An 11,726-nucleotide genomic window follows, 5' to 3' on the forward strand; every position below is an offset into this window, starting at 1 on the left:
GCAGCACGCCGCCAATCAGCGCGCGCGCCGCTGCTCCAGGCCCCACCGCTTCCCGCTCCGCGCCCTCCCCGCCCGGAGGAGCCGCCCAGGCGGCGGGGCCGGGCCGGGGCCGGGCGGCCCGAGGGAGGCGGGGTGACCCCGGCGGCTGTGAGGGGGCTTCTCCTGAGAAGTGGGCCGGAGTGTCGTGTGCGCGGTGCCGCCGCCCTGCTCGGAGGTGGGCGCGCCCCGGACAGCGCCGTCACGGGACGGAGGAGGCGGGCGCTTCGGAGCCTTGCTGGCGGAAGGATGTGCTCCTGGCACCCCCGCGGCGTGCTCCGAGTGAAGTGCGAGCTCCGGAGGCGCTGAAGTGTTGGAGCTGCAACTAGTGGAAGCGAGGCCGGGAACCTCCGCTAGCCCCGCTGTGTGGGCCCGTTCCCGTGAGAGACGGTCCCGGTCCGGGTCCGGCTGTCCCCGTGCGTGGGAGCTTTGCCGCGGTATGCCCTTAAAAATGGGGTGACAGCAGTGATGTGCGAGCGTTGTCATGGGTTTGTGCTCTGTTTAAAGAGCCAAACTGACCCAAGGTAGAGTAGTTTAGGACTTCTTTGTTGCAGCTTTTGTGACAAATTTCCTTTTGGGATTTATTTTACGCATTCGTCAGGGCGACAGAAGAGTTGGTGTGGTTTTTTATGATGGTGTTTTTTGCCATAGACTGGGATTAATTTGCATGTTGACAATGACATAAATGAAAGTCCAAAGGTGAACGTGTTTGTCCGATTTGTTGCATAACATCCTTTGTGGGACAAAGGGTAATCCTCTGCGACACGAAACTTTTAGAAAAGAGCTTTTTTATCTTATTTTTAAGTAGCCTGAATAATCATCACTTCTTAAGACCAAATTATCTGTCTTCTCTCTTTGCACTGATAGCCAGTACTATAAGCATTCAATGCATCACTGAATCTGAATATTAAAATATCCTTAGAAAACCAATGTGTACTAACTTAAAAAACTCGCAAGTGCCAACTACTGTAGATAAGCTGCACCTCTGCAAAGCAATAAGGGTGATGGCTTGGACTAGTCAATAGGTCTTTTGCTGTGCTTTTTTAAACATAACCGTATATTAAAAAGCATGTGAAGATCGTATCGCAGACATGTGAAACAGTGGAACTTCTAGTCCTTACACCAAATGCAAGAGGATGTTATTATTGCAGGTTCCTCATGTATCTAAAGTTTACTTTCACAGAAACAGTGTGGATTTTTTCATACTGATGCCCTGTACCAGTCCTTTTACTAGTATGGTACAGATACTTGTTTGTTCGAGGCAGGGAGAATTTTACCTGCTCGGTCCTTTCAGGTCTTAGGTGACATAGGTTTAAATGTGACCTAGGAGGACAGAGCAGATGAAAAAAGGGTGTTTGCGTGTGGTTAAATAGTTATAAATTGATGTGTGAAACTGAAAATAAACATTGCTACCCCTCTGTCTTCACAGAACTGTTTTTCAGCTGCAGTGTTTTCCCAGGATAGTTCACTATGTACTCTGCAAGCACCCATTCCAGAAGAAAGTTCTGGGGAAAGAGCTGGGATAAGGCAGAATTGTGTCTCCTGGCAGCTCTGACTACTGAAACTGTTCAGGCAGTCAGAGCCTCAGAGCTGGTGGGATATGGTGGTAGCAACAGGGATATGGTGGTCAAATTAACCTTTAGAGTTTACTCTTTGATCTTTTCAGGGGAAAATCAATTGCTACCTAGTCCTTCTCAATGCTAAATTAGCTAGGATGGCTTAAACTGCCCTTACAGTAGTTTTAATGCTTCCAGATTAATCTGGTGGAGCAGAGGAGGAGAATTTGTATGGTCTGTGCTGTTAATACCCTCAGAAAGGCAGTGGTGAATTACACAGTGAATATTGCATTGATGAAACCAGGTTCATAAAAGAGTTTTTGAACACAGTCTTTGTTACAAATCTTCGTGAAATTTTAGAACATCTTTCTCCTCAGCATGCCAATTGTTTCTTTCTTAATGATTTTGTTTGTTTTGCCACAACAGCTTCTGTTTACCTAGTCTTTTTTATATTGCTAATGCTTGAGCTAGTGATTGTGCTTTTCTTTAGGAACTTGTATTATATTAATATTGTTAGAACTAAGTCCCATGGAGTTCCTTTCAAATTTTTAAAATGCTGTCAAAAGTAAAGTACATTGGGATTTTTGATGGGGCATATATACTGCAGGTTTTTTGTTAGCTTTAGAGCAGCTGAGATTCTGACTGTACCTTTGCAAAAAGAAAAATTGTAGACAACAGGAGAGAAAATAAATAAGCTGTATAATTGGTCTTTCTTAATACCATAGTTGCTTTCTTGTTCCTGAAATAAGATTTTTCACTGGCTATTGTTTTTGACAGTAAAAAGGAAGAACTGAGGAGAAAACAAAGTATGAAAGTATTGGTTATTGGCCTTGGGGGGTAAGTTATAAAAAATTAAATTTCCTCTACATATTAAGACTAGTCTTCTCAGAATGATGTGATACAATTTCTGTTTCTGAATATGTATTTTTTTGAAACTGGATTACAAATGCGACATATAATTGTATGGTTTTATAGCATATAACTCTTAAGAAATTGTTCTGTGTTTGTTGGAGACCTCAGGTGCAGGTTTCTTTTTTGCACTGCTTGATTTACTGTACTGATTGTTGAAAACTGTTGGAACATGGTAGAAAATTTCTAGAGGTAGAGAGTATTTAATGTGATTAAAATTTGGGGGAAGTTGTATTGTTTCTTTGTGTATAATTATATAGAAATGTATGTGTAAGGTTGTACATATGTTTAAAAGAGTAGTTTTTGCCCTGGTGAACTTACTACAATGTTTTCTAACAGTGTAACAAATGGAGGGAAAACTACACTAGCAGAAAAACTTAAGAACATGCTTCCCAACTGTGGTATAATCTCTCAAGATGACTTCTTTAAGGTAACAGTTTTTATGGAAAAACCTGGTAGGTAAAAGTAGGTTTGAGCAGATTTCAATTATTTTTTCAGTTCTCCTATTGATGAACTTTTAAAATTGGTGCTGCTTAAAGTAATGTTAAAGTAACTTAAAGTAACTTGCATAAGAATCATAAAATGAGTGCTGGGGTAATTGAAATTTAAGTGACCAAACTACTGAGCATACTCAGCCAAAATAAATTTCCAGTCTTCTTTGCCACTCTCATAAAATAAGACATGGGTGTATAATGGATGCATTTTTCAAGATCCTTTGTGCTAATGAGTTTAATGATACTTTCTTAAGCCTACGCTACAACAATAAATAGTTCTTTGTCTCCCAAGTCAAAGCAGAAAAACAGTTTATGTGTTGGTGTTGGGGATGTTTGTTACAGAGGGTGAAGGAGCTCTTATTTCTCAAGTAGAGCTCTAATGAACTTAAGTAATATGATATAGAGTGTTTGTTGTTCAAGATTAAAGTTTGTGTAGGATATTTTAACAGTTGTTTACATTAGTTTAATGTTGACGATAAATTTAACTAATTGGATACAAAAGTGTACAACCCTTACATTTATAACCAGAGTATATATATCTCAGCATGGTCATAAAAACGACTTTGAAAAAATTACGTTTTTTTTCCCCTTCAGCCAGAGTCTGAAGTAGAAACAGATGAACGTGGATTTAAGCTGTATGATGGTCAGTAACTCTGATGCACTGCTTTTGAACATTGTACTGAAATTGTTGTGCTGAGCTTCAACACTTCTTCCACCCCATCCCCTTGATCTCTCCCTTCCAAGCAAGGCAGTAAACAAGTGGTTGTTTCAGAGCAATCCTTCTCTTAGTTTCATTCAGCTCGCCGAGATATTTAAGAAGACTTGCTTAACTAGTAAATAGCTCAAGCTAGTGCTTGACTTTTCATTTTCTTTTTTGAATATTTGTCTTTGTTTCTTCACTTGTGTCTGGTTTACTAGCATACGGTGCTGTTCCCTTAAAAGTCTTGGCTTGCAGTACTGGCATAAGCTTAATCTCATTGCTTGGTAATGGCTCTTTTTTTCTCCATCTTTGCTAGTGAACTCATGGGATATCACTATTAGGTTTTCTAAGTCAGTCAAAACTTGGATCTGTCCTGACACCTTTATTTCATGTCAGATCTCACATAAAGAACATATATTTTTAAGTTCATTATTAATGCTGGCTCAATTTATTCTTCGAGATTTCTAGACCCAGATCCACTTTTGGCCAGTGTTTTGTGTCAGGTCATATGTACTTGTAGACAGTTGCTTGTTTAGTAGCTAATCTCTGTTGATACTTTATGATCACAAAAGGAATCACTGAGAATATTGGTCAGACCCTTCAGTTGTGCCTTAAAACTGGTGATTAATAGCTATGCAGTGTTTGGCTAGACTTCTAGCCTTCATGTAAATGGAATGTGAAACTGGAGGGATGAAATGGATATTCTTATTCAAATATCCAGGTTTAATGCTGCTCTTAAAAGCTCTTTAGAAATATGTTTGCTGTTACAGTATCCGAATGCTGCCTTATTTCTAGCTCTTGGTACTTCCTCAATATATTCTTGTGTGTCTGCATACAAAAACAGGTGTTACATTATGCTGTTTTGTTTTTGTATACCATGCTCCTTTAAATCTCTCTATGCCCACCTAATGAACCTTATAAAAACCCAAAGCAAAAAATGTTGAGCGTCCACTCCCACTTCTGAAATTGACAGAAGGGTTGAGGTCTCAGGGTTAGTAAATTTTTACAAGTTTTGTAAAAACAGAGAGCAGTCCATGAAGTTTCTGTCATGAAGTGAAAAGCTATGAATTCCATTCAGACAATATTAGATGTCATAAATTTCGGAGAGACTACACTCAACAGGAATACCCTAATCCTGGTGCAAGCTTTGGTTTTGGGAAATCAGTAGTAAACAGAGCTACGGATATAATTTTTGGGGTAATTTTGTTCCCCTTCATTTAAATTTGTGTGTGGATTATTTGATTCTTGCTGATTAGTGTAGGGGTATTTAAGGGTTCTGTTTTTCCCTTTTTATTCTTTGTTTGTTTATTCTTGTTAAGGGATGTTTAACTTTGTTTTCATCTAGTACTTGATGCCCTCTATATGGATGAAATGGTGGCAAGTATTCACAGTTGGATGAAAAGCCCAGCAAGCTCAGGTTTGGTGGCAGAAGAGACACAGGATACATGTGACAATCTGAAGAATGTTTATATTTTGATTGTTGAAGGCTTTCTCCTTTACAATTATGAGTAAGCAGTAATATGTAACCTGGTAAATTAAAAGCTACTGTAAAATGGAAGAGGGAACTAAATGTTGTTGTTGTCTTAGGCCACTTAATAAACTGTGGAATAGAAGATATTTTTTGACCCTTCCTTATGAAGAGTGCAAAAGGAGAAGGAGGTAAGATTTTTGACTTACTGTTTAAGAAGAGTCACTGCACCCCCTGAAGTGTTCCTTTTGAGCTAGCTTTTCTTCAGTGCTTGCAAATTGTAAGCTTTTAAGATCATATATCCTGTTAGTCTGAGGTTTGGTTGGTTGGGTTTTTATTTTAGATCATGTGATTATTAAAGTATTTAGTGCTTTACAAACACTAAAAAGATAATTTCTTGTCCTGATGAATTATTTAGTTAGTGATTACAAATACGAGTAAAACCATGCTTAAAATGAGAAATGTCTAAAAAAAAATACTAAGCAGTCTTATTCTTGGTTAAATGTAGTTAATTGATGACTATTTTTAGAGTAATGATGTTCATGTGTGGGTTTAGTGTATGGTTTTGTGTAGACTGTTCATTAATTTTATGGTGGATCTAAACTATATTATAGAACCAGTGTCTGGCTTGCCTCTAGATTTGGAGCAATTCTGTGTGCTTGGAATAATATATGTGCACAAAATCAGAATCGGCTGGCTGAGTGAAGATCCCAACTGGCTTTGGTTGATACCACTTTCTTGGTTTCTTACTAGACTCACCTAAGACTTTAGTGTCTAGAATGGAATAATAGTCTAGGCTAAACAACTGTCATTTAAAGCTTGAGAAATCTGTATACCTAATAAAAAGTGAAAAAGTAGCTTCTTTTGGTAATAGTGTCAATACACTCTAATTTATCTGTAATAATTTTACAAAAAAAAGTTTTAAAAACCCCAAACTTTTACCTTATCTTAAATGTAGTTCGATTGGCAGAAATAAGTAAGACAGCAAAAGACAGCAGAAGTTCATATCACAGATTGAATTAAAACAAAGGGGCCTTCTTGGCTCCAACAAAAATACTTTTCTTTTTTTATTTTGGATAAAAGCTATTGTTTAACCAGCTGACACCAAAGGAAAATATAAAACTTATATGGGAACACATATGTATTTTTGTGTAGCACCAGAGTCTATCAGCCAGCAGATACACCAGGGTACTTCGATGGACATGTGTGGCCTATGTATTTGAAATATAAAAATGAATTGGAAGAGAATGCAACTATGCAAGTTGGTATGTTATCCTTAATTTTAAACTTATAAAATGCTTAAGTATGGCACTTGTGCCGGTTTTTTTGAATTGTGGGATTTTTTTAAATGGGGGCAAGATTTTCTTCAAATGTTTTTGTAGCACTCTAGTAGGTTTTGATGTTTCTGTTGGTTTATATGTCAAGCCTATAGGGCTTTTGGTTTTGTTACTTAATAATGAAAATTAGGAAGTCAAAAAACAGAAATCTTCTGATCACTAATTAAGTCCGCTTAACAAGATAGCTTGTTAAGATAACACACATATGTCTAAATATTCTGAGACGATAGCTGATGCACTGGCAGAGTTCTTCAGAAAAAAACTGAAATCCTGGTTAGATCTTGTAATAAGCTGAAGATACTTTCTAGGTGCTGACTGTCTCACTACAGCCACCATTTGTGCATGACAAGTGTCAAAGCTGGGTAAGCTGTTGGGGCAGCGCCACACATTTGTGTGATGTTCTCACTTACATAGCTCTTGTACTACCTGCTTCTGGAGTGCGGACTAGAGGGAAAGGAAGGGAAGTTGGATGGCTGCTTCATCATTAGCACACTGCTTCTTGCTGTGCAGTAAAAATAAGAGCTGCAGTGCTTTTCCAGAACTTACTCAAAGGGTGAAACTGAGGAACCTGAAATCATCTACTGCACAGAAACCTTTTTGCCAAATTATTCCATGGCTCCACTGTCCTCACATAATAACCATTACGCTTATGGAGACTTTTATATCACAAAAAAAGTAAATTAATTATTAACTAGAATACTTTTCCATTATATTGGGTTTTTTAACAGGTAAAACAAGGGGAAAGGGGGAAGTGCTGTTCTTGGTTTTTATTTTTTTCTTTTCTTCTGGTGGCATCTATAGGAATACTGAAAACTTTGCCAGTTGCCATTACAGATAGCTGGTATAGAACTCATCAACACTTCTTTTTTCTTCCTCAGATTATTTAGATGGAACAAAATCTCAAGAGGAGCTTTTATCCTATGTGTATAGTGATATAATACAGGAATTAAACAAGCTGAGGGAAGAAAGTAAGTAATGTTACTGGAAATTGAATCTGTGTATCCCATTCCATGTTTACAAGAAGTTAATATTTTTATCTGAAAATACTACAAGAGTTATGTAGGTCTATATTTCTTTGTGTGCTACAATACCATGTTTGCTCATTACTCTGAGTCAACTTCAGTTAGAACTGAGTTCCTTGAAATGGGATGTTTTAAGATCATAGTTGAATCTACTGTTCCTTAATGATAAAATAATAATAAAAAACAGGGAAGAGGAGGAATATGGGATAAAATATCAATGAAAAGTGTTGGTGGAATTACTTTCTAATATACACCAATGTCACTTGCAAACACTACAGGTTAGATATGTACTTTGTATTTATTTTAGATTAGCAGGTGACAGCATGATAATGTAGAAAGCCTGGATTCAATTTGATATGAATTGAAAACACCAAGACTGTCATACCTGGCCAGCCAACCAACTGAGCAAATGCTGTGTGTATGACCATAATGCTACTTCATATAATACAAGAGTTTTTGTAAGTAATTACTAGCTCTCTCTTAGGTATGGAGACAGAGACTCCATTTAGGAGTATGAGCAGTGCGTTCTTTAAAATTCCTTTAATCAGTCCTGCTTTGGCTGAGCTTTAAATCTGATTGAATGTTAACATTTTAAAGAATATGAAGATTTTTGTGCACAAAACTAAACCATAAAGATGCACTTCTGTTGGGTTAATAAGCATATCTGAACATGGATGATTGCAATTTGAAATGATCATATAAGAATGACAGTGATTGTCTCTAATATTTTCAGGTGTTTTTATGATAAACATGCTTAGAGGAACTAGCTGTGTAACTTTATGTAAGTCATTATGCTGCTTATTTAGTAACTGATTGAATACATCACAGCTAAACTTATTTAGACTTGATAAATGCTCTCTGGTGTTTGCACAGTAATTTTTGTGTTGTGTATTGTTTAGAGCAGTTGGAAATAGATGTTAAGAAAATGGAAACAAACCTGAAGAGATCTCGGATTGTTGGAAAAAGATGGGGAAATAAGATATAGAGAATGGAGATGGATATCATTAACAAGATATAGTACATATATTCTGCAGAGATTGACTGGGATGGCACAGATAGCTAGACAATAAATCCATGCTTCAGGGTGGAGGAAAGAAAGAAGAAATAATTGTTATCAATATTCATAACTAATTTTGAAAGTGCAATGAAACTGAAATGTTTTGAATGAAATGTTCAGAAAACAGGAATGCTAAACAAATGTGAAAGCTTTGTTATAGAATTTGTGTATATGTATCTACACAAATTAGGAAATGGGATCATATTTTGTCGCTGATGTATTAACTCTTATATTTTCTAGACAATATGTTACATTTTTATTAGCTAGAATAAAAATAAATCTACAGGCATGGAAAGTAAAGGGTGGATTATATTACTTGATATGTGACAGCTGAACTGGTCAGTAATTGAAATGTATTACTTTATTGTAAAAGTCCTAAATCTATGTAAAAGAAAAAGATATTATTGGATTACAGCTGTGTTTAGCTGTGTTTAAAACAAAGTACTTCCAAATATAATTTTGTATTATTATTTTGCACTAAAAATACTTCATCTCGCATTTGTTCATATGCTGTGATGGTCTGTCTGACTTTAAACTATATTTTTGTTTTTGTTTCCTTTTAGAAAGGGTACAGTTGCAAGAGATTAACTAATGCATGGAATGGTTGTGGTGGGCTGATCTTGGCTAGCCGCCAAAACTGCTCTATTACTTCCCCCTCCTCAACGGGAGAGGGGAAAAAAATGCAATGGATTTGCATCTTGACTCATGTGTCAAGATAAGGATGGGAAGATCACTCAGCAGTTACTTACATACAGTCAAAACAGACATGGTTTGGGGAAATTATTTTTATTTACTGCCGATAAAATCAGAAATAATGAGAATAAAGAACAAATCATAGAACACCTTTCCCTTCACCCCTCCCTTCTTCGTGGGCTTGACTTCCCACCTGAATTCTCTACCTCCTGTCTCCCAGCTGCACAAGTGGGTGGGGCTCGTGTTGCTCCTTCCTCTTCACAGTCTTCTGCTGCTCCAAGGTGGGGTCCCTCCCACGGGGACAGTCTTCCACCTGCTCTGTGGGGTGATTCAGTAGAGAGAATGGAATGAACAATGGTATCACCTGGCTTTATTCAACTAGTCCAACATTGGTGCTGTGGCAAGGAGCTCAGTTTTATCTGATCCTCCTATAGGGAAAAAATGGTAAATGAGCTCCAGTACAGATCTATGCATTTGTGGTGTAAATCATTATTAGAATATACATGAACTGAACTTGTCCTTCAGCAACTTGTAGTAAGAGCTCAGGGCATAGATTTTTCACAGTTCTTCCGTAACCATGCCACAGTTTGGAGCTGCATCAATTTTTGTTTTGTTTTGTTTTGTTTTGTTTTTTGGCAAACAAAATGGGTGATCTTACATGGCTTCTTTGTAAGACCAGTGGACCTATGTTTTCAGAGCTGGGCAGTTCTGGTTTCTACATTTAGAGGGAGGCCATAGTGGAGTTAAAAGAGGAGAAACCAAATGTCAAGGGAATGGAGAAGCTGCTTTGCAAGGAGAGACTGAAAATGGTGGGACCACCCACTGGGGAGAGAAGACCAAGGGGAAAATGGGCCATGGTTTACAACATCTTGAAAGCTGTGAGTCAAGTGGATGCAGAACTGGTATTCACTAAATTTTACAAATACTAGTCTGGGGGGCACTTCTTCATTTGAAATAGATGGACCAATTTATATTAAGGTGATACTTCACATAGATAGAGATGATACTTTATGCAGCAGACACTGACCTTCTGAGATGTAATGCCAAAGGTGGATGACAGGACCAGCAAGTTCAAAAGGGATGCAGAAGATTCATTGACACTTCACCCATAAGAAGTAGTAAAAAAAAAAAAATGCAAGCAGTGCTTTATCATGGATGGACTGTAGAAACTGACCAGGCTCACCTGATGTGCCCAGATTATGAGCTCTTGTCAGTTGCTGCAAAAACTCAGCCATAAAAGATAATGAACTCTTCTGAGTCTGTTTGGTAGATAAAGCATTTCAGGTGCCATTATAAAAGCTTATAGAGCTGGCCTGTAATGTGGCATGTTGGCAGAATGCTTTTGGTTTGAAGGTGGTACAGCCCTTGACAGAAAAAAAATCTCTTTTTTTTCTAGTTTGCTCTGGTGAATGCCTTTTGATTGACAGGGCTGTACTAGCTGTGAAGTGGTTGGGGAGAGCTGCATGACAGAAGCCTGTGGTTCTTTAGCAAAGAATAGGTAACTTTCTGGAAGTGGTGTCATCTACTGGCAGCAATTTTGGGCTGTCACAGCTGAAGGAAAGCTTTGCTAAGTGTCTTGCATATATTCAGAAATGTAGAGTGATAGAGGTGGTGGTGTCCTATAAAAGCTAATGGCTTTTGTATAAAGACAGAAATAAAAGTATATTACTAGTTTAATATTTAGAAAGTTATTTTCTGATGTTAAAATAACACAACATGACAAGTTATAAACACAGATGTAGTAGGAACAAACCTTTTATCTCTCAGAGCTTATGGTTCCCACTCTATTGCTCAAAGTCTAAATGCTGAATTTCTTTCTAGACTTATGTATCATTGATTCAGATGTTAGTTTTATCACACACAAGGCATTTCCTAATTTACATACCCACTTGGTATGTAAATCACTGTAAATCAGACTCTTCTGTTCATCAAACTGGGTATGTCTTTGGTTTCTCTCTGTCATTGCCACTGAACAGCGTTCATTCTCTGCCTGGTCAGTTACTGTAGTTACAAGAGAGCAGGAGCAGTGTAAGAGTAAAGTGAAAGTGTTTATTTTAGGAAGCTGATGCTCCTACTTCCACAGAGAAGTTAATGTGCCAAAATGTGGGAACTGATAATGGTCAAATAAAATATTTTTAGGCTTCAGGCATTAGCTTGAGCTTGTGTGAAACTAAGTGATACAACTTTCTCAGTCTGGCCTGAGAAATCATAAGGAGGAATCCAAACAGTTCTTGGAGAAGGAAAACAACCTCTGCAGGTGTTGTCACCTTGTTGTTTTCTTGAAAGAAACGGTCAAGGGGTGGTGTTCCTAACTGTCCAGTGATGGTGGTGTGTTTGTTGGATGACCAATGAGAGGTTTACCTTTTGGACCTTCTCGGAACTGTCTATAAAAGAAGATATAGAAGAATAAAACTTGCTCACTTGTGCAACCAAGCTAAGAGTCTGTGTTGTACT

The 11,726-nt window shown here is 37.8% G+C and overlaps 1 protein-coding gene across 2 annotated transcripts; it reads left to right on the plus strand.

Moving 5' to 3' along the window:
- Positions 1 to 109: 109 nt before the first annotated feature.
- NMRK1 (nicotinamide riboside kinase 1) lies at positions 110 to 9,077 on the plus strand. Of its 2 annotated transcripts, none has more exons than XM_058828082.1 (9): positions 110 to 560; positions 2,370 to 2,429; positions 2,841 to 2,931; positions 3,590 to 3,638; positions 5,041 to 5,203; positions 5,283 to 5,354; positions 6,319 to 6,428; positions 7,379 to 7,468; positions 7,830 to 9,077. In XM_058828082.1, the coding sequence occupies exons 1-9, from the start codon at positions 505 to 507 to the stop codon at positions 7,832 to 7,834; spliced, it is 696 nt and encodes a 231-aa protein (XP_058684065.1). In that variant the 5' UTR covers positions 110 to 504; the 3' UTR covers positions 7,835 to 9,077. The 2 variants fall into 2 exon arrangements, with proteins under 2 accessions (XP_058684065.1, XP_058684066.1); XM_058828083.1 differs by having other exon boundaries at positions 112 to 473.
- Positions 9,078 to 11,726: the final 2,649 nt, after the last annotated feature.

Source organism: Poecile atricapillus, chromosome Z (assembly GCF_030490865.1).
Source record: "Poecile atricapillus isolate bPoeAtr1 chromosome Z, bPoeAtr1.hap1, whole genome shotgun sequence".
In the NCBI taxonomy this organism is placed as follows: domain Eukaryota; kingdom Metazoa; phylum Chordata; class Aves; order Passeriformes; family Paridae; genus Poecile; species Poecile atricapillus.

Excerpts from the sequence above, each read along its gene's own strand:
- NMRK1 (XM_058828082.1), top strand. The coding sequence starts at position 505 with ATGTGCGAGCGTTGTCATGGGTTTGTGCTCTGTTTAAAGAGCCAAACT. Across the intron at positions 2,430-2,840 it reads TTGGTTATTGGCCTTGGGGG|TGTAACAAATGGAGGGAAAA; the intron begins GTAAGTTATAAA and ends GTTTTCTAACAG. Across the intron at positions 6,429-7,378 it reads GAATGCAACTATGCAAGTTG|ATTATTTAGATGGAACAAAA; the intron begins GTATGTTATCCT and ends TTTCTTCCTCAG.